Consider the following 22,864-nt stretch of genomic DNA (forward strand, 5'->3'; position numbering starts at 1 on the left):
CTTTTTTTTTTTAATTAGCATTGTATGAATAATGTAAATATATATGATAATTTGGGTTCCTGCTGTAATGTCTAGTGAAGTCAATAGAGAGACTTTTATGTCTTCAGTGGGTTTCTGAAACTCAGTCAGGCCCAAATTGTTTAATATGGGGAATGTTCTTTTTGTGGAAGAAAACAAAATTTTGAAACATGGTAAGAGATGGTGAAAACCCAAACAAAGCTCACTACAGAAGTTTCTGTAGGAGAACTGAAATAATCACTTTGGCTGCTTTAAAATAACTAAAGCTTACAATATTATGTAACTGTGGTATGAAGAAAAATACATCATTATAAGAACAATGCTGGAAAACTGGTGTCGCTGGCCTTAAGGGCATAAAATTTCTGTTGAAATCCCACTTATATATACTACATTATTTGTACTGGAATAGGGGTTTTTTCTGCATAATTTCATCTTTATTTAATTTTTAATGCTTTCTAATGGGACAAATATTTAGAAAGGTAAGAAAGTCCTGAGGTTAATAACTTTGATCCCCTCCTTTCACCCCAAACTCCAAACTTGTCTTTTATATAAATAGAAATGCCATGTGCAGAGAAGTAGCAAATATTTTTACTGTATTGATTATTATGTTATTGATTACATGCTGAAGAGTTAAAGTTCAGGAGCATTTCTCTGTCCTACCTTAGATAACATAACCAAAGCTTTGACACTGAGTTGGCATCAGCAAGGGCCATAATTGAGTAATTATGTACCTAGTTCAGAGGCCTAATTAGGTTTTTTTGTAAGCTTTTAATCTATGTTCCCAATCCCCCCAGATGTCATGTTCAGTCGGGAGAAGTCAGGCTGCTTTGGTTCTTCTTCTGTGGTGCCATTAGGAGGAATGACCAGTGGAATTTCCTTTTTTTTCCTGAATTTTGGTGGTGGGTCTGTCTTTTTCACGAAATTGCCGCTGAACATAGACTGCATATGAGCAGATACAGACACTCTGATTCTGCTTTCGTTTTTCCCTGTTCCTACCCTTTAGCAGAGAGAAACTCCATCAGTTACAGTAAGATAACAGCAGAACAAATGAAAAAAAGGGAAGAAGGCCCCTTTGCTAGTCATCTAAAATCACACAAATGCTCACAAAGCAGTGAGGTATAACCTACAGCTGATGCCTCATCCCACAACTCTACATCAGTTCACCCACCCACCTCAAAAGAAAAATGAAATAAATAGGCCCTGAATAGCGCCCACTGTTTTGTAAAATGAAAATGTCTCTTTCTGTAAGATGCTGAAGACTTAACATGAGCACTGATTGCTGGAATGAATCCATCAGATCCTTTCCAACATTTCCTTTTCTTTCCCCTTCACTTTATGTCCATTCTTTTGTCTGTCCAAGGCAAAAAGGGAAAAAAAACAAAACACACTTGTAGTTTTCATTGATGTTTGCCTTTTTAACCAATTCCATTATTGTTATAATCACAAAATCATGTATGTGGGGAATTCAGGTCGGTGTGCATGACCTGTTTGAGGTGCACCAGACCAAGCAGGACTCATGGGGTCAGATCATTCTCAGTGTACAACCCACATAGAAATGTTTCCCCCGCTCTTCCCTCTTGCTGCTTTCTTTTGCAATAAAAGAGCAGTTTCCATGCCTGTAATTAAAAGCTAGATTTTTGGAAAGGCATTTCTTTGTTTTGTAGTGACAGCGATGAAAAGCCGCTGAAAGGCAGCGTCCAGTCAATTAACGGGGACATTAAAGCCACTGAAAGTGCTGATAGTCTGGTAGATTATGGAGAAGGGGAGCATGGGATGTTCAATGAAGATGGTTCATTTATTGGAGCTTATTCTGGATCTAAGGAAAAAGGATCAGTGGAAAGCACTGGGAGTTCTACGGCAACTTTTCCTCTCCACGCCTGAAATATAAGCAAGAATGATTCGTGTTTAATTGTGATATTTATCTTGATTAGTACTCCACAGTTACCACATGTGATTGGAAGCAGGTTGCCAGTTGAGCCAGTCAGGAACCTGACATCCAGGTAATATAAAAATAAGTCACTGCCACTAAAAGATGATTTTCCATCCTAATTTCTAGGTGTTTTCTTCTAATTAAAACAAAACAAATAATTCTTTACTATACAAAATGTCTTAGTCTTACCAAAACAGAATTACTCAGTGTGACATCTGTATATGTAACTGCTACTCCATGTGTTTCTTAGGCTTGGAATATGTTTCTCTTGTATAGTATTTTTCCCTCCTGTGTGGCCATTGTCACTTTGTACATACATTTATATATAGTATTCCCTCATGTACCATGGCCTCGGCATTGTAGAGGTTATAACACAACAAGAAGATCAAACAAAGACAACAGGTTACTCTGCAAAGTGACACAATCCATCTTACTGAGAAAAATGATAATTTAAAATACTGGAGAAATATATTCTATATATTGTATAATTTTTCATTAAAAAATAAACTCCTTTGCTTATGATACTCTAAAATTATTTTAGTGGTTACAGCTGACTGCAATTACCAATACTTAGAGATGCAACTTTATGCACAGAAAAATTGCTCTTAAAAGACAAAGCTCTGGCCTTGTGGATGAATCTTCTGTCCAGTAGCTGGCACTATTTCCTTAAATAAGTTAAGCTGCAGTATCTTTCCTGTGGCAAGGCAAAACAGGGTTCTCATCAACCATCATTAGAAAGTATTTTGTTTTCCCGAGTCTCTACAAGCTGCATTTCTAAGCAAAATGCTTGTTGTCTGTCTCATATCTGTATATTTGTGCGCTAGCATACATTTCATGGAGAAATTGTACATATGATATTAATATTGACACAAGTAAAAATCAGCCTTGTTTTATTTTGAAATGAGACATGTTGCTAGCATGAGTCTGTATAGCTGTGTAGGATGAATAGAATTGCTTCTCAATATGGGTTTGGACCAGCAAAACTAGTTTTCAGAAGGAGTTGTGTGTATACCAGTCATATAAATCTCACATCTTCCTAGTATTACATAAAATAGATGTACTTGACTTTCAAGAGATCATTTATTTTCAAGCTATTCATTGTTAAATAAACAAAAGCAAAAGCAAAGAGAAAATATTATGGTATAGTTTCTTTTATATTTTGTTTACTGAATGCTGGTTTAAACATGGTTCTTTTCTTTGCCTCTCCAACACTAACTCAGCAAAGCTGTACAGCACATTTTTTTGGTCTTTTTGTATTGGAATCTCCTGAATTACTTTAAAAGCATTTGTATTTTTGAATATGCTTATTTGAGTAGAGTATCAATATGGCTTCATTTCTTCTTGCACTTACAAATGACTGTCACTTCAATTATAATATCTTTTAAATAGTTACTGCAGGAGGAATATATCCTAAAAGCCATTTGCATCGTGATAGTAATTAGGCAAATATCCCCAATGGCTCCTTCATGGTCTCGATTACTTCAGTGGAAGAAAGAGAGGAAGCAAGAATTATTCACATGGTTACGTTTCCATTAACGGCTACAATTACGACCCGTTAGTTGCCCACAGAAATTCAGGTTGTTACCAGTAGAAAGGCCATAGTTTGTACACAGCTCACGTTAGCTTGGGCTCCTCCCCAGCGCTTATCAATTTCTGAAAACAGTAAGTGGCCTTTGGTGCTCCATACTTCTGCATATCTGTTCCTCTTTTTTTTTTTTTTTTTTTTTTTAAATTTTAGTTTGTAAGGACCTTTCATATAGCTTCTAATTGGAAAAAGCAAATCACAAACAGCCAGCCCAAAACCCCCAGTGATGTCATGTGTGTGCGTATAAAAGGATGAGTTGAAATCTGCCCTGAGTCGAAAATCACCCCAGTCCATGTCAGTGACCCAAGTCATTCAGTTTTTATTATTTATAAAGTTTTATTTTTTGTATTTCACTCAATCCAAATGCTGAAAAAGTCCAAAGTAATTTTTATTTTTGAAAAAATCTTCATTTTAAAATGAAGGGAGTGCATAAGTGGAGAAATGTGAAAATTGGCATCTCATCAACAGAGACATTTCCCACCAGGGTCTTTATCTGCTGACTCTAGTCTGCTGCAGCCCAAACCAGATAAAGTCTTAAGAACTGATTAGGCTTGTGACAACCTTTGTTGCAAGCTTCAGGCTATTTTTAGTGTGTTTCCTTTAGAAATCATCCCCACTAGGCGCTTTGAAATAGGAAGAGAATTGGAGTGGACTCCCCCACAGCCTTGCTAACCTCCCTGTGCAGAGGGCTGGGGCGGGGGCTGTGCCTGAGCTTGGCAGAGCTCCCCAGCCGTGGGGTCACTAACCAGGGCAGGGGCTGAGCCTGGATGCGACCCATCTGCAGTCCCAGTCGTCCATTTTCTTGTACTTTGGGTTGCTGCAGATCAGCTAGACTCCTTGTCCCAGTAAATGCCTATGTTAAACAGACACAAATTTCAAATCATATTAGTGAGTGTCAAATTATCGAATAATGAATATAAATCCCCTGTGCTATCACTTGCTCTGTTGCTGCTAAGAGATGTTTATGACATTCCTGTGATGTGCTACTCATCTGTGCCGGTATGAGTGCTTTTTCTATTAAAATTTTAATTCAGATCCTTAAATCTTAATGTTGGTGTTTCATGATGCCTCAGGGCCTAAAAATCATAACAGTGACAAAAAGATGTGCAATGGAATTTGTACAGTGCCCACTGACTTTTGAGGAATATGCCCAATGAATATTAAACAAATGGCTAAAACTCATGGGGAATCTTGCTTTCCTGAGTTTTTTTTCTCTTTTCCAATCATCTCTTTTCCTTTTTTTTATTCTTCCCATTGGGGTTTTATTTTCTATTGTAAGGGCACCACTCATACAGTGTACCTTCGAAAGCGCAGGACACTGATGGTTTTTTAGAGATTTGCTTTCAAAAGGAAACTAACAGAGCAAGCTTAGATTTTTCTGAGCAGTTTTTTGTCATTGCCAGGAGATAGGCTGCATCTTTCTCTAGGGCAGTCTGGTACAGGTGAGAGGAAATGTGGCCTTGTAGGCTGAATAAAAAGTATCACCAACTGTACTGCAGTTCTGAAATAGTACATTAAATCCAATAGTTGTTTTTTGTTTTAGTTTGGGTTTTTTTTGCCGTGGCCAGGAGTGTTTATTAAAATTAGTTGATGGAAATCTGTGGTGATTTCACTAATTAATACCTAGCAGGGAATTTCAGACTGCCTGCTGGGTGGAGGGAGTCAGGGATGGCCAGCCATGTGAGCACGCAGACCGTGCTGGATAGAGAATTATTAATTACCCACTGCCATAGCTGTTAGCCTGGTTACATTTGGTTACAATACGCCATTACATTTTGCTGACAGTACAAGTGTGAGAGGGGAAATGACACTTTCAGATTTGATATCTTAGTCAACCCGGGATGCAATTTGATCCAGCAAGGAGGAGGCATTTCCCTGGCCCCAGGAATCTTGGCTTGCGGATTTAAGCAGCCTCCTCTGGAACAAAGAGAGGGATGGATGTTTCTCAAAAAGTTGTGCAGTTTTGGCTGTGCATAAGATTAAGCAAATAAAATCAGCTTTTCGTAACTAATGGGAAAAACCCCCGTGTGCTAGCTCCCATGCAAGTGAGCCATTTGTGTTCACAGAACAGCATGCCATTGATTTGATATGGATTGTAATCTCAGATCTATATATTTATTTTAAAAATATATATATAATGTAATTGCACTATCAAGAACTTGTAGGAATGGCCCCAGCTTCATTCTCTGGCAAAATTTTGGGACCCAGTCTCAAGAAATCCTTGCTTGCACTTCAGCTGGGGCTGGATCTTTAGGAAGAGCAGAATTAGGAATCAAATCAGAAAATGACTTTCCCCTCTGTATAAAAATGTATGTGCATATATAATAAATTGAAACACCTTCTTTGTAACTCAAATTTTAAATGGCTCTAATTAGCATATAATTTAATCACTTATGATATTCTGTTGTGTTCTTATTACACAAATTTTAATGAGTAGCTCTTTTTCTGATAACTACTTCCATTGACTGAATGGGTCAGATCCAACGCATGAGAGGTTTTAATAAAAGTTTTCAGGTCGATATTATTTTTGAGATGAAAACAAATACTAGCATAATCTTTCTATATAAAAAGGTGGGGTTTTTTAACAGTAATTCCACATGCAGTTTTGTACACTAAAGCTAGAATAACATTCACTGATCCTTGCGTGCTTCTGAAAGGAAATCTCATCATAATATTTGTAGTCATTATTTTGCCGGAGTGGTAAATCTAGATTATTTTATGTACTTGTAAGAATGGATATAAAGAAAGGAAGTTCTTCATGACCAGAGAATTTCCTTTGTTTGGCAATGGATCAAGCCCTCAGCTGCATCTCTGTTAATGTTTAGTATTTCAAAATAAGGCATAGAAACCGTGTTGGAGTACCAGTACATGTTTACATTGCAGCTCCATATCTTTCATGTAAAAGTCTCAAGTGATCTGCACTGATTTCTTCAGTTTTCAGGCAGGAACCAGTAGGTGGGTTTGAGCCAAAGCATACTGTCTGTTTTGTTTTTTATTATTATTACTTTAAACAAGATACTTTGTAATTTCATGAGAAAAGATCAAAGCAAATGTGGTGTCACCGTTACAATGTTACTTTTGAGCTAAATGTTAGTGTGCATTTATTAAAGTTTAGAGAAATGTGTTGTACTGTAGTTGCTGTTTGTATCATGCATATGTGCACGTATGGTTTTAAAAGATATTTTCATTTTACATGAAATACAACTTTGCTAATAAAAGTTCGACTTGATGTAATCTTCAAAAGCCTTAGCTGTAATCAACAAGTTTCTCTTTTGGTTTGTTGTTTGTTGGTTTGTTGTTTGTATTTTTTTTTTCTCCTGATACCATTTCTTTGCTGGGAATCTGTTTTATTTGTCATTCATCGCCCTCTCAAGCTAGTGGTCTGTGGTGGGTTTTCTTGGCCCTGCACGGAGGTCAAGCTGCCCTTGGCTTTCACGGGGACTGTCAGACACCACAGACAACAGCTATCTAGAATGATCTACACCAAAGCAGGGATGAATGTGAACTGTAAACACCCTGAATTCAAATGCATCATTTCTTTCACAGTATGATTATCTCCTGGATCAAACTATCATCCTATATGTTAGCATCTATAACATGCTTTATATACCCTGTGTCAGTTAACATCACATAACCTCTCAAGCACACAGAGCTTTAAGCTAAGTGGCATGTGAAATAACTGCAAAAATAACATCATCCAGTATTAGAATACACTTAGTCATTAAATGGAAGACAAAAGCTCAACATACCAGGCATGAACAGAGGTGAAAGGAACTGATCCAGTTATACATGGCAGAATATAGCTATAAAGATTAGCAGGGTGAATTTCTACTCCTCTCCATTAAAGATCACCATAATAATGATGATTTTATAAATATCCAGGCACCTAGAAACCCAGTAATACTCATTACTTTCTTCTAATCCCTTAGTTAGGGAAAATTCCAGTTATGCTAAAAGTCTGAAATCTGTATGTATTAATTATATAGAAATATAACAAATGTTCTTTGTTTGCCAAGGTAAATAGGAAAAGAGCAAAATACCTTAGTTCTTTTGTTACTGAGTATTAAAACAGTCATCCTGTCCTTCCCTCCTCCCTGCTAATATTCAGCGTTATATGATTTCTTTAATTTTTCTCTGCCTGTTCATGGAGAAGGGTTTAACCTGCATGATGCACACAGGCACACCCATCTGATACCCAAAACAGTAAATCTGCCACTTCTGAGGACTCATTAAAAGTCATCAGACAAATCCATAGCAGTTGATATTGCTGCAAAATCCATTTTTGGGAAGAAAAAAAAAAAAAAGGTATTTAACAGAAATTTGAAAGGTCTAAACAGTGCTCGAGTGTGAGACAAATTGCTCACACAGAGAATAATCCCTGGCTTCCAACCCTGGCATGGTTTCTGTGCTATTGTTAGAGTATTCAACTCAGTGAAAGAAATGCTCTTGTACATTTTTTTTTTCCTAATTTTTTTAGCTATTTCACTTTAGCAGGAAGGTTTCAGGACCTTTTAATACATTCTTCACCTGCAAAAACTCTTGAATAAATTCAGTGCAAATGCAGAAACAAGTAGGACTGTGCTAACTAACATTCACCTTTCAGGAAGGCATCAAGGGCATCCCAAGTTTTTTTTATTATTCTTCATATTCTGTTATAATGAAATTTACACTTTTCTCAATAACATAATGGAGAGGAAAAAGTCTTACAATCATGTGCTTCACTGGAGTGAGAATAAAGATGCTGCTGCCAGTGTCAGGTGCATGGGCTGCAGATCCCAGCTCACCGCATCCCACAACCTCTGCTGACAGCCAGCCAACAAATCCCTGAGCAAAAGTTTAAGGAGAAAGTATGGGACCAATATACCTTTATTTGATATTTTGCTTTTAATACCAAGTTGGCACTATTTGCACTATTTTGGGGGCAGAGCATTATTTCTAATGTTCAAATATTTCATTCTGTTCTTCAGTATTACAATGAAATGTCATCACTTTTGGACTTTTACCATCTGTTAATAAGCTTGAAATGCAGAGAAGTCAGTCAGTTACCCAGTGGGAAATACCAGCAGTCTCACTCCTTGGAAATGTGTAAGCTCTGCAGATTTATAAGCCTTATTTAACAAGACCTGTGCATTGTTTTTGCCATGCTTGAGGCCCTGGTGCCTGCACTGAGGCTACATCCCCATTTGATGTGGCTAAACCTTCACAGAAGAGCTGTCCCACCCCATCACTGCCTGGAGATATAAGTATTTCTATAAAAAACCACCCTGCCCCACTGCCTAGCCCCACAGTGCCCAACTGGCAATACCTGCTGTGCTTCTTCCTTCTGCAGAGCATCTCTGTAGGTGCAGGAGACTTTCCTACCTGGCTGCAGGTCTCTTTGCATTTAAAAAAAAAAAAAAAAATTGCCTGTAGAGATCATCCTCCTATGCTGCATATCCAGCCTAGTCTGGGGGTTGCAGCATAGTCCTCCCCATTTGCTTGGGACATCAGGGCAGGAACATTTCAAAACAGAATACATGCAGCAGTATGTTTTGTTTGTTTGTTTTTTTCTTTGAAAATCTGGTCTTGTTTTGGAGTTCCTTGGCTTTCTATTGCTATGCTTTTTCAGCATGCTTGCAGTACTCTTACTGACTGAAACCTCTAAAAACTGGTGGCTTTGACAGCTGCTCTTCACCTGGGATAGAGGTGAGACACAGCTGGTGTGAGAAGAAGGAGAGGGAGGGTGCAAAGCAATAGGCAGCTGCAGCTAGCACAGAGTGAGTGGGGAACTGCTGCCTCTGCTCAGCATCTGCATCCCATCTGTAACCACAGAATAAGCACTGGGTCATTTTCAATTGCTCCTCCTGAAGGAAATGACATACAGGTGGTACTTCTTTACTAATTATCCTGATAACAAATCAGTAGCCTTTCCTTCCAATCTAGGATGTAGTTACCTTTATGACTGGAAAGTGTTTACATCACCTCTTCATGGGTGAGAAGGCACTGCAGTGGGGTTACAGCTCATTTCATGGGAGTAGGACTGGGATGTGAGGCCAGGTCTCCCTTGTGTTTGCTGGGCTGGAGCTGCAGGAAGCCCCACAGCTGTGGAGCGGTGACCCAGACACCCAGGTAAGACCATACCAGTGCTGGGAAAATGGGTTTGTTACAGCTTTTACCTGAAAGAGTAACGTGGGAAGGTGAGGAGACCTTCTTGGGAAGATTTATGGAGCTGTGGTTCCTACCAAAGGGTTTTGCTATGCTATGGCTGGTTTACAGTGGGTGCTGTGGGGTTTTACCCCTTCTCTTGGCTGGACAATGGGGCTGGTCTTCTGTGTTTGTAAATGGGTTTGTTGTTAACCCTGAGGCAGCGGGTCTGCCTTTGCTGCACCAACTTTTATTTTTCTTCTTTCTCTTGACTCTCTATCAGGATCTGTCTATACTGATCCCTTAACTCCCTGGTCCCTGGGCTTGGAAAACGTCCAGCCTGTTTGCATCAGAGCTGTATTGGTATTTCTTCCTTGCTGTGCATTTTTGTCACCACCTGTAACCTCCCTCCTCACTTCAGGGTGGAAGATGTTTTCTTCTTACTGATGCACCTGGGATTTTGAAACTGTCATGGGTCAAGATGTCTAAACTGTTCCAGACTTTTTTTTTTTTTTTGGGGTGTGTGAGGTTTCTTTTGAAGTTTAAAACTTTTTTTAAGTTTTTTTTTAAAAAAAGGGGGTGAGAGATTAATCTGCAGGTTTTAAGACTCCATGTAAAAAATGCTCATTTCTGGGGGATGAGAGACTCAAAGGGAAGCATGACCTGTGCCACATCCCCCTCCTCCATCACGCAGTTGTTCTCATTGGAAAGCGGTGGGCAGAGGTCTGGTGCTGAGTATTTAGCTGAAGACACAACAGTTTGTCCAAACAGTTCCCACTTGATTCTCAGGGTGATGTAAAACAGATCTGTGTGGGTGTTGAGGTCCTCACTAGTGTGTTACTGGTGTGGAGACCTTCCTGAACCTGGTCCTGGTCCAGGATTCAACCAGGGAATTACTCATGTTGCTCCCTCCTGTGTGCTTCTGCCACGCTGTGTGGCTGCAGGTGGCTGGACACATGGTAATTGAGATTCCTTGCATTTTTAAGTGAGTTATTTTTATGATTATTTAGTAAATAATTAAAAGCATAAATGCAGTTTCTAATAAAAATAAGCTTATCACGTAAGAGGGATGTTTTGCTTTATGACTTCAGGCAGTCATTGTTCTCAGCATTTGTTTTCCTCTAAGTGGCAATTTATACAAAACATGCACACAAAAAAACTACTGGGCTATTTAGACTGACAGTGGAGTAGCAACTTCCAATAGAGCAGGAGTTCTGGTTAATTATTCATAGTTTAAAAAAAGAGTACGTTTTTCCAGACTCAGCATGGAACTGAGAAGCCACTAAGTAAATAAATTTACATAAAGTGCAGTGAAATCAGATCATTTGACACTCTAATTCACCTAATGTAAAAAAAACCCAAACAAACAAACAAAAAACCGAAACAAGAAAAAAAAAGATTTATTGAGGAAAAACAATTGTTCCAAAGAGTAGTGTCAGCAAAGGGATCTGAAAGTGGCAACGACAAGTGGAGGGGAAATAGCTCTGGAACACAGGTCTTGAGGAGCATTGCAAGATAGAGATGGGGAAGTGTTATGGTAGCTACTAAAGCCACTTGTTTTTGTTATTTCTTCATCAGGATATTAAGTGATTTTTGTCACAAGTTATTTTTGGGAGGAAATTATTTGCTGAAAGATGTTTGCTGTGTTTTATTTCCCATAACCATCACTTCTTGAGGGTTTTCATTTTTCTGTATATGTTTCTTGAAAAATTTTTACTAAAAAAAAAAATAACTATCAACCAAAAATGGTTTACTTTTTTTGGATTGCATTTTTTTAACGACTATGTATATTATCTAATTCTTAGTGGTGTCATGGTTGCTGTCACGATGCCTCTTAGCTGCCATGTTTACACATTTTTCTGGCTTTTTTTGCATGTGGCTAGTGCTGAGCTCTGCTAGGCTCAGTACTGCTGTGGCTCTCCTGCATGAGTATTCATTCTCCCAGGGCAGCAGGGTCTCCGTGCTCTACCCGAGTCTGACTTTTTTCTGAACCTCCCAGCTCCTGGAGACCCAGGACTGCAGAATTATGAATAACACAGAGAACTTAACTGTTCTGTTTTCAGATTGTTTCAATATGGAAAAAACAAAAAATACAGTCCACCTCAAGGAAGAAAGGTCATCAAGCTCAGTCTGTGATTTACTGAGAATTCTACATTTCAGATATATATATATTTTTTTTTTTAAATAGTTACCAAAAAAAAATCCCTACTCACCAACCTCATGGAACTTTGAAAGCATGAACCCATGAACCGAAAGGTTCATAAAGCCATGGAGGATGGAAGAAGAGCACACTAATTCATTACAAATGCCAGATTGTGGCTCTCTAGCTGACTCTGACTTTCAAAAGTGAGAGTTTGAATTATGAGTTTGAATTCTGAGTGAGAAGCCCATATTTTGACTAATTTTGGTAAACTTCATAAAAACATGCATTTCTCAGTCCTATTATTTAAAGTTTCAATTTGTCTACATCTCTGCTTGCTGAATGTTCTGAACATTAAAATTTTCTCACATCTGCAATTTAAGTTTCCCATTAAGGAAAGGAAACTTTAAACTCAACTGGCTTGTTTCATCAGCCCGTTATCAGTGCCCATTGTATTTTCAGGTTTCTGTCAGTTTGACAAGACATAGCTGAATCTGTTTCTTCTTATAATCAAGATAATAACTACTAAAAATTGATGGATTTTTCTGCAGTTGAAAATGCAGACTAATTCTTCCCATAATTATCGAGTCTTTAAATGGTAATTGCACACTGTTACCATCTATCTGCTGTCAAATTTGTTTCAGTAATTGACCTCCTAGTCCAGGAATTGGAGACAGTCTTTGATTATTTGTTCAATTAGTCTTAAAGCATCTTAAAGTGTCTCTTTTTTTTTTTTTAAGGTATCTTAGTTATCCAGCCAGTCAAAGAAAGTGTTAAGAATGTCACTAAATATTTCTTATCTTTATCATTATCAGTACTTGCTGCATCTGATTTTAACTGGTATATATAGATACATTGATGAGGTTTTTGATGAGAAAGTATTGACTGCTTTGTGCTTTTCCTTCATTTCAACCTTTAGTGATGCTTCTTGGGCAAGGGAATGGGCTTTACTGTAGTGGCATAGCCCATAGCTATTTTCTGACAAAGACAGCATGCTGGCTATTTGAGTGCTGCTCCGTCTCCACCACTACCCATCCAAGCTGTTCCCATTGGGGCTGCAGCGTTGCTCTGAGCACACTTCTGGTTTCCTTCCAGTAAAAAAAAAAAAAAAATACGTGTAGAATGGTGTGGATTGGAAAGGACCTTAAAGATCATCTAGTTCCCACCCCCCTGCCACGGGCAGGGACACCTTCCACTAGCCCAGGTTGCCCAAAGCCCCGTCCAACCTGGCCTTGAACCCTTCCAGGGAGGGGGCAGCCACAGCTTCTCTGGGCAACCTGTGCCAGTGTCTCACCACCCTCACAGGGAAGAATTTCTTCCTTACATCTAATCTAAATCTGCCCTCTTTCAGTTTAAAACCATTACCCCTCATCCTATCCCTGCACCCCTGATAAAGAGTCCCTCCCCATCTTTCCTGTAGCCCCTCTGAGTACTGGGAGGCTGCTGTAAGGTCTCCCCAGAGCCTTCTCTTCTCCAGGTTGAACACCCCCAACTCTCTCAGCCTGTCCTCATAGGGGAGGTGCTCCAGCCCCCCCATCATCTTTGTGGCCTCCTCTGGACCCGCTTGAACAGGTCCATGTCCTTCTGATGTTGGTGCCCCCAGAGCTGGACACAGCACTGCAGGGGGGGGTCTCACGAGAGTGGACTAGAAGGGGAGAATCCCCTCCCTCGACCTGCTGGCCACACTTCTCTTGATGCAGCCCAGGACACGGTTGGCTTTCTGGGCTGTGAGCACACATTGCTGGCTCACAGTCAGTTTTCCATCCACTAATATCCCCCAGCTCCTTCTCTGCAGGGCTGCTCTCAATCCATTCCTCACCCAGCCTCCATTTGTGCCTGGGATTGCCTGTCCCACAGACTCTGCATGTACTCACATTTTCAAATATGAGGATGGCAGAGAGGAGAATATGTATTTTCTAGGATCATTATTATAAGAGAGGCTTTCCACTCAAAATGATCAGGGCTTGGTTTGGAAGAATGGAAGAAAAGAAATACTGTGTTCTTGACATCCACAGGCATGTGGAGATGGAGAAACGTGTGCAGCATTATTTGTTCCTTGCTTTGTGTAAAACAAGAGTAGTGCCATGGATTTATACAACAGTTTCTGGTCTGATTTTACTCACCTAAATGAAAGAAAATGCATGTCGACATGGGCCAAAAATAAGTGTGTGTTTTCTCTCATGTAATTTATTAACTATATAAGTACTTTTATTTTTCCTTTATAAAAAGGAATTAAAGTCCTTTATTGACTCCCTGACCAGGGATCATGCTGTTTTCTGTGGTAATGCTTATTTGGTAGCTGGGAGATGAGGAGGGAGAAGAATACAGAGAATAAAACTCGCATCCATGTGAAGTGTGTATGCAAACACCATTCGAGTCCAGCTTAGACTCTCCAGTTGAAGTAATCACTGACTTTCTTTTAAGTTGTATGTGTAAAGGTGGATTTTAGACAAAGCCAGAACTGATAAGCAGCTGAAAGGGCTAAGAGATCTGAGGTAGAATTAAATCAGTATTGGACCTGAGCTTGTCACAGAGGGAGGAAAGAAAATACTCTAGTGGTCTTAAACCTGCCTTTTCCTCCAGTCCCCAAGCTTCTTTTCCCCACATTTTTGCATAGTTTTGTTTTGTTCCCCCCCCCCCCCCCCCCGCCTTTGCACACTTTCCCTATAGAAATTCAGTGTATTCCGTAAGGGGTTTTTGGGGAATATATTTTTCTGTTGTTGTTGCCTGTACACAAATGAATGTTCTTGCTGCAATGGAAGAAAATGTGTGAAATAAAACAGAAACCTCTTTTCTGGTTTCCACCTTAAGATGAGCAGTAAGCAGTAAAATAAAATAAAAAACCCTTCCCCTGTATGTAACAGACACATGATCTGGAGTTGTTAATTATTTCTTTACAATAATATTTTATTCATCTCTACCTTAATTTTAGCTATAATTGTGAGGCATCACTAAGATACATTTTACAATCCACGTCCTCCCAGTGGTAATGAGAGCAGGGTAGCACAACTATCTTTCATGCAGCCGTCTTCTGCAGACCAAAACATCTGTTGGTGATGCAAACCAAAGTCATGCTTGGCTTTTTAATTCCAGATGATCACCATTTGATAACTCTTTTCATAGAAGCAAATGATTGCTAAAGATAAACAAATGCAGTCTGGAATTTCATATTCTGCAGCATTCACCTGGTGTTTCTGCTCCCTGCTATTATCCCAAATCCCTTCTGTTCTTTGCCAGTCGGAGCAGAAAAGCAAGTGTTGCTGTGGTTACACCGGGGAAATAGGCAGATGCTGCAACATGCATGATGACTCTTCCAGGAAATGCTTCAAGATAATTACAAGTAGCGATTGTGCCAGGAATATTGCTTGTTCCTGTGTCTCTTCAGATAATAACTTTTATAACCTCCTTGGCTGTGTCCTCTGGAAGGATTTGAGGACATAGTGATTGTAAGAAATCACCTGAGATTATTATTTCCCTGTGTCTTTTCTCTCCCGGACTGAATGACAGCCTTCCCTGCACCTCAATAACGTGTGCTCTAACTCTCTCACCTCCAGTTCTTGGGCTTTAACTGTATTTTAGCATCTATTTTTTATTCTTGGAACTTTTGCTGCTTGAGGATTTAAGAACTTTAGAACAGCTAAGGCACCTCAGTCCAGTGCTTAGCTGCTGCCTAACCTGCAAGTGCTTTGGTATATAGGTACAGCTGTATTTTAACATTAAACTTTACCATCTCCCTGTAGCTCCTTTCTTGGGTGTGCATATCCCAAAGCTCTCACTCTTAATGATGCAAAGCACCTTGTGCATGACCTGGGGAAGGATTTCCAGGGAGGTTTGCATGTCTCTTCATGGCTTCAATTCTGCAGGTATGACCAGGAGAGACCAAGCTGGATATTGAGGCAGATGGATGTTGGTCTATATTCTCCTCCAGCATTGCTGTACTGGTGGAACTGGACACCCAGCAAGGTAGCCTGGGAACGAGGACCCTGTGATGTGGAGACCTGACCCACCTGAGGCTGGAGGATCCCCTTCCAAATGGGTGCTGCAGCCAGTGAAGGTGGGCAGCAAGAGTGGGGTGCTTTACATAAATAAATCAATCCCGTAGCAAAAAAATATTTCAGCATTAGTTGCTGCTTTTGCTTAGTAGTTATATGCAAAAGCTCCAGAAAGGCACATGATTTAAGACACTTGAAAGGCATCTTGAGCTTCAGTGCTATCTCTTTACTGGGCCCTGGCTTATACCAAGGCTGTGAAGGGATGTGTCCAGATCTCTCCCAATATGTTTGTAAGGAGTCTAAGCATTGTGCCTAAGCTTGAGAAAACAGTGGTGGAAGCAGCCCAAGTCATTTCTGAGAACTGGCTTTCAGCTGATTCATTCATTACGTTATTAAAAAAGCATAAACAGTTAGGGAATTCAAAATTCCCCCTTTCTGTAACTTAGCCATCGCATTGGAGTTGCCAAATATATATAATCTGTTTTTTATCCCTGTACAAAACAACAACCTTAGCTACTTCTCTGAGACTATTCATTTTCACCACATCAGGAACTTATTAATTCTTGATGAGAATTCAAGCATTAATCAATTCTTGATTGAATTCTCCCCAGAGGGAAAGAAGAGAAACTGGGCCAGATTTGCCTTTTGGCTGCTTTGAGCTCTGTCTCTGACTTAATACTCATGGCAACAGTGGTATAATCAGTCTGCTCAGCTTCAACTCCATATCAAATGCATCTTCACAGATAATGCAGGACTCTGAAGACAATATCCCTGCTGCAGGTACTGTCTGATGAGAAGAAAGTGGCCAGAGCCCCCACAGTGCTTTACCTTTGCAGTCCTCCTGCAGCAGCTGCAGCAAGTAGCAATGAGAATAGTCTGGGGGTTGCTTTAATGGGGGTCAGGATGCACAGAGTTGGGACAAGGCTAAGGCAATTAAAAGGAAGAGACACAAAATTTTTTTTTTAAAAAATGTATGGCATCTGTTAGCTGGGTTTTGTGTGCTGCAGCCATACCTTGTGTCTGGCCAGCAGGTAAGGATGCAGGAGGACTGAGCGCTGGGAATCTAAGTCACGTTTGGAGAGAGTCAAAGAGCCTCAGTCTAAAGCTGATCTAAAGTCATGGTCAACTGAGATGCAGGGATATCAGATTCCTGCAGTGGAGTCTGAAATCAGGCCCTCGCTTGCTGTTAAGAAGTTCTTATATTGAAGCTGTTCAGTTCTAGTGCAAATCTTACAAGTATACTGTCTGCATTAAAGACAAATCAAGCCAGATCTTTAAACTGAGATTTTCTCGTGATTTCATTTAGTCATGGCATACTGGGGAATTTACACTTAGATCTATACAATTGTCCCACTTCCTTGTAACTGTATTTTGCAGAAGGAAGTTTTCTTGTGAAATTTTTAGAGCTGTTTAGATGAATTTTACTTGACAGCTCCATGTCAATTGTTTTGACTCCTCTGCAATGAATTAGAAATAATTTACAATTGTGCTAAAGATTTGTCCTATTTTCATAGGGAGCCAAATTTCCCTTATTTTTCTTATACTACTTATGAAAAGTGGAATGTGATGACTTCAGTTTGAAGGTGAATTAGACAAGGCAGAAATTCTAAAGGGATGCCTACAATACATTTAATTTGAGCTACACTTTTGTTGTCAGCTTGTATAACTCTCAATTTAGGAGCATGGATTTATTTTTCTTTTCAGTAAGCTTACTATTGTTTCTTCAGAAAATATTTTCACCACCATCACCGCCCCCCCCCCCCCCCCCCCCCCCCCCGAAGACAGAAGTTCAGTCAGACTGCGTTCATAATCAATACATTTCCAAATTCCAGTGTTTGTATTTCTTTTTTCTTAACAATCATAGTCAGAAATTTGGCAAGGTGCATCAAGCAGAAGTTTTGCATGGGCGATGTTCCATGCCAGTGCCCTGATGAAGCAAATGTTTTGGTATGAGCTCTTACTAGAGGAAAATGGCAGATGAGACAGGAACACCAATTTTCTTTCTACATGACTTCTTGTCCCCAGCATGCCACTCTATCTACAGATAGAACTGGTGTTGATAGGGTTGCTAGAGTTGATAGCCATAACTGGTGGGGTTTTTTGCAGTTACTGCCTACTTCACTTGTACATAAACCTGATTTTTGTAATCTTTTCCTTTGTGAAATGCTTTGGAACCTAGAGATAAAAGTGACTTATAAGAACTGCTGCTATTATTATTTTTCTTCCTCATTCCAGAAAAAAAAACAAACCATATAATCTTGTGAAAAATATGTCAAAACAACCCAAGAAAACTTTGTTCCCATTAATTGCAAGAGAACCAGTTGTTGAAGTCCCTGTTGGTGGCTGCTCTCCTCAGCAGGGAGTGTTGTGCTGCAAAGGTAGCACACGGTACGATGGGAAGGAGCAGTGCCATGAGCATCCTTACTCTGTGGCAACTGCAAGGCAGTTCTCCGCTCTTTTAGAGCGGCCAAGCTGCTTTTTTTACTGCCCGGTGCTAGCACTGGAGCAGTCCAGCAGCACAGAGAACACCAACTGATTTCTGAGGATGGACTGGTGATGCTCAGCCCTGGTGGCTTGTTCCTTTCTCCCTCCTTCATGCTCATGCAATTGAAAATTGTGTTTCATTTTTATTCCTTCCAACCCTTCAAAGGCAACCTCTGCCGCTTTGAAGCGATTGTGGCTGGAAGCAGTAACCTCGCCTGCATTGGCGTAGCCCCACTTTGAGCACTAACTGGACGGAGTAAGGGCTGTAGGAACTCTCCTGCCCGAGCAAGACAGGCTCAGAAGGGAATTGGAGCCTGGGACAAGGGCAAAGCATTTGGGCATTTCCTCTGGGCTTAGGCAGAGAGCTGAGCTCACCTGAGAGAGCACTACTGAGAAGCCACAGAGGAGGAGTGGTTTTTAAGCTGCTTTATTCAGACTTTCAGGTTTCTGAATGGCAATGGAAGCATGGCCCTGGCTGCCCTGGGGAAAGCACACAGGAATGAGGTGAGCTTTAACCTCAGCGCTGAAGCACGGGTGCTGGAGTAGCAGAGCCAAAGAGCTCTCGGTGGCACAGGGAGGAGCAGCTGCCCATGGGTCAATCCTTTTTGATTTGGGGCTTAAAGTAGTGAGATGTTTTGCTGTTTGTTTGCATTTTGGAGAACACTGCAATGCCTTTGCAGTGCTGGAGCATTACTGTAAATGCCTATCTCAGCAGGCTTCAGATACCCATCATGGTGATGATGATGATCTCTGTTGAGACTAATGGCATTGCAGCCTTTGGTTTGACCCCCAAATGGCTCTAGAGAATTTAAAGGGCTGAAAGAATAGAAATGTCCAAATTTTCTTCTCAAAGACCCTCCATGCTCTAAGTGTGAAGGGAAATACCCTGGCAGTGATAGCACACAATGGGGTTTGGGTTTTATGGATTGCTGTCCTGCCTCCTCTGGAAGGACAGGACCTCTCTTTCAACCAGCCTCAGCTAGGACAGCATGAATAGCTGAGCAGGAAGGGTAGAAAACAGCTTAAAAAAAAAAAAAAGTCAGTAGGGGACTGTGGGAGCTCTTAAAATGAAGACATCACCAATGAAATGGAAGTTTATCAATTCTAGTGACCTGTATAAACAGATGAGAGGAGTTGTAGCTGGTCACTTATAACCATGTAAAATTAATTAAATTGGTATTGCTTGCAGGAAATAGAGAGTATTGAATATAACAATTAGTGGCTCTTTCTGCTCTTTTGGAAGACACAAGTATGCAGAAGGCACAGGGAAATGGCACTTAGAACAGAGTGCATTACCCTTGTCAGTCACAGGCAATTAATACAAATGAGCTATCAGTGTTCGAGTTCAGTTTTCTAATAGCTAAAATAGAAGATGGGGCACTTGGTCATATCTGCTAGGAAAACAAATCCCACAGGATTTTTTTCAGTCTCTGTTTTGCAATGTGTGCTTGCAGGGTAGAGAAGGAGGTGGGCTTGAGGGAGAACTGTGTCATCTCTGGGTCCTTTCCTCTGAGAAAGATGTGGAAGGGTCTCAAGAGGCTGGTATGAGATTGCCCTTGGTGTTTCTTAAAAACTGTGGTTGACATTTCCCTAACTCAAGATGCATTGCATCCGACAGAAGGGAGCGCTATATTAGATATAGTAATTGATCACTGAATGAAAAGTTGGTGGTTGCTTGGTGCAGGCAAGTACGTTTTGATTATGTCTGGTATGCACTAATGGGAAAAAGTCTCAGTAATTTATTTACTGTTTTCCAAAAGATCCAATTTCACAAAGATAAAACCAATAAAACTCCCCCAATTCCCCCCCCCCTCCCCACCCTGGCAAAACACACTATAACAAATGGTGAGCGGGGAGATTAGGAGCATATAGCAGAGAATATAAATGAGGAGTTGAACATGGTAAGATTGACAAGCAAAAGAGCATGAGAAAACATATGGCCAGCAAGTTTAAACCTATTTCATAATGTCCTTTAAATATGACAGGAGTGAAAAGAAATTTAACAAGTTGCACCAGTCCATTTACAGATGGAAACAGCACTGTCAGTGTGTCTGTCCTCTCCCCAGCAGGGAGGGAGGTGGGTGATGCTGCCACCTCACAGGAGGGAATAATTTATATACTAGCAGTGATTAAGAGGCAGTTAAACAGCAGCTACTATTGGGTTCTGTTAAATCAGTAAGTCTGGGTAACTGGCACCTAAAATTTTTAAGAGCCAGCTGATCTACTCTTTGGATCATTAATGTTTATTTGTAGTAAGTCCTGGATCACTAGGGAAGTTTCAATAGGCTGGAAGAAAGAAGAAAGCTCATGTTCTGCCATTATTTAAAAAGGGTAAATGGGATGACCTGAGTAATTACAAGCCTGTCAGATGAGCATTCAATCAATATGTGTTTCATACCACCAAATGTAAGGTCATATATCTAAGAATAATGAATGTATCTGATACTTGCAAGATAAGAGATTTTTATCCCAATAAGCAGTGTACAATAGGCGAATACTGAATACATCTGGGGAGAAACTCTATTTCTGTCACGGGGGAACTCTGCATAGTAACGCTGCTGTCCTGTTTTGGTGTCCACGATTCATGAAGCCACTTGGAAATTCAGAGGGAGTTCAGGGAAAATTCACCAGAATGATTAAAGATTTTGCAATCCAGCCATATAAAACTAGCTCTGTTTAAGCCACAGAGGAAAGGCAAAGGACTTCCCCGATCAGTCTCTAATGATCCGTGCTGGGATACTACTGGCAGAAAATGTAGTGGGTGCAGCCTGAAGCCAGAAAGCTCAGGCTACAAACGATGTGTGCAATGCTCATTCATTGCTGACTAGATAAAACTAGGATTGTGGTAAATTTCCACAAAATTTTTTCACAATAATCTCAATTTATTTTATAAGAATATCGCCTCTAGTCCAACCATTGTTGGTGGCCTTTGAACTGGAAGAGACCTTGGTTGGTCTTCCTCCCAGGCAGGCATTGCCTGGTGTGCAGGGCTGCAGCTGGCGGCTATTGTGGGCCAGAAGAGTTTTGCTGTTGACTTTGGCTGAGGACATGCAGAGTGGGTTGGGGGCGCGGCAGGGTGATTGCATGGACACAGCTTACAGCAGGACCTCTGGACTTGGAGCAGCCACCCTGGAGGAATGAGAAACATGTGTCTGCAATACAATGTAAAATTGATAATCGACCCTTCAGGTTGCCAAAATGCGTTTGACCACTGAGCTCAGAGAAGATTCCTACATAAGCTTCTCTATTATTTACAGATGTCTAAATAGCCAGGCAGGCTATAAGGCTATTTTTTGAAGGTGCAGTGTAAATCTAAATTGAAGCTTATTTTTAGCACCTCTCCTGGAGGTCAGGATGTGCACAGATGTGTATGGACTCTGCAAAATCTAAAAATATTTTCCAGATATAGCATTTTTTTAATTCTCTTCAGAAGCTCATGATCTTCCTAGGTTTAAAGCAACCACTGAAATTTTGTGTTGTCCAGATTCTTTTCTAACTTGCTTTCTTCTACTAATTAATTGACAAAATTAGCAACAATATCTTCCCTGTTTTTCCCCTTTAGTTATTTGTTGGATCTTCTGTATGAAAATACTGCTGTATTTTTGGAACTTGGATTATGCATTACCAATACAATTTTCACATTTGTATTGGGTTAGTAAATTGTTTGTTAAAAAAGAAACTGCCAATGCCTTTAGGGGGAAAAAAAAAAAATCACAAAAATCCTACAGTCCTGGAGGAAATTAGAATGGAAGGGTTTCTGAAGACTGTGGAGCAGTTAGCTCATCTTGGGTACTACTACCCTGATTTTCCACCAGGAGTTAAGGAAATGTGGAAATAAACTGCTGTTGTGGGAATAAAGATGTTTTTGACAAATTTCTCCATTTAAAAAAAATTTTTTTAACACATTGTTTGACTATTTTAAGTGAAGAGTTCATTTCAAAGGTTTAAATGACATTTTGGTTTGGAATTTAAATCAATATCCTATATTTTTGAGACATTAAAACTAAACAAAGTCCATCAAATCACTCACTAGGGAAAAATTCCAGGTTTCAATTTTTGTAGTACAATTGCCTTCTCCTTTTTACCATTCTCCCTCAGGCTGAGCTTTTTACCTTTCATTTAATTCCTCAGCAGGTAAAATTTAATATTGATATTTCTCACAAAATAGGCCAATATTTGTTTCCTAGACCCAGCTACTAGTAAAAAACACTTCAGGAGGTTGAAGTCCCTTGGTGCAGCAGGCAATCATATTGGTACATGGCTGTTCTCAAAGTATGAATGCCTCCTAACGCCTCTGACAACCCATTCGTCTCACACCTGCTGTGCTGAGGTTACATTTTGCTGCAGCCTCTAGAATATATTTGTTTCCAGAAATTCACTTTCACAGACTCTCCTCTGACTGTCTTTCCCTTTTCTCAAAATTCCAGTTTTTCTACACTTTCTTTAGGGAAGTAAGCCTGTCAAGCTTTCTCTGTTTGTTCCCAGTGTTTGTAAGATTATTAAAATATTTACTGGATATCTTCATGTACAAAAAAATCTGTGAGGAGGGCTACTAGAACTAACATGGGTTTGGATGTCTGATTGGCTCTTCC

The 22,864-nt window shown here is 40.0% G+C and overlaps 1 protein-coding gene across 7 annotated transcripts in view; it reads left to right on the forward strand.

Moving 5' to 3' along the window:
- Positions 1-6,776, forward strand: part of CHL1 (cell adhesion molecule L1 like) — a 141,341-nt gene extending 134,565 nt beyond the window's left edge. For 5 of the 7 annotated variants that reach the window (XM_074879177.1, XM_074879174.1, XM_074879179.1 and 2 more), the window contains one exon: positions 1,683-6,776. In XM_074879177.1, coding sequence (XP_074735278.1) covers positions 1,683-1,899 — 217 coding nt within the window. In that variant the 3' untranslated portion in view covers positions 1,900-6,776. The remainder of the gene's footprint in view (positions 1-1,682) is intronic. The other 2 variants (XM_074879180.1, XM_074879181.1) reach the window with 1 other exon arrangement.
- Positions 6,777-22,864: the final 16,088 nt, after the last annotated feature.

The sequence above is a fragment of the Strix uralensis genome, chromosome 10 (genome assembly GCF_047716275.1).
Source record: "Strix uralensis isolate ZFMK-TIS-50842 chromosome 10, bStrUra1, whole genome shotgun sequence".
In the NCBI taxonomy this organism is placed as follows: domain Eukaryota; kingdom Metazoa; phylum Chordata; class Aves; order Strigiformes; family Strigidae; genus Strix; species Strix uralensis.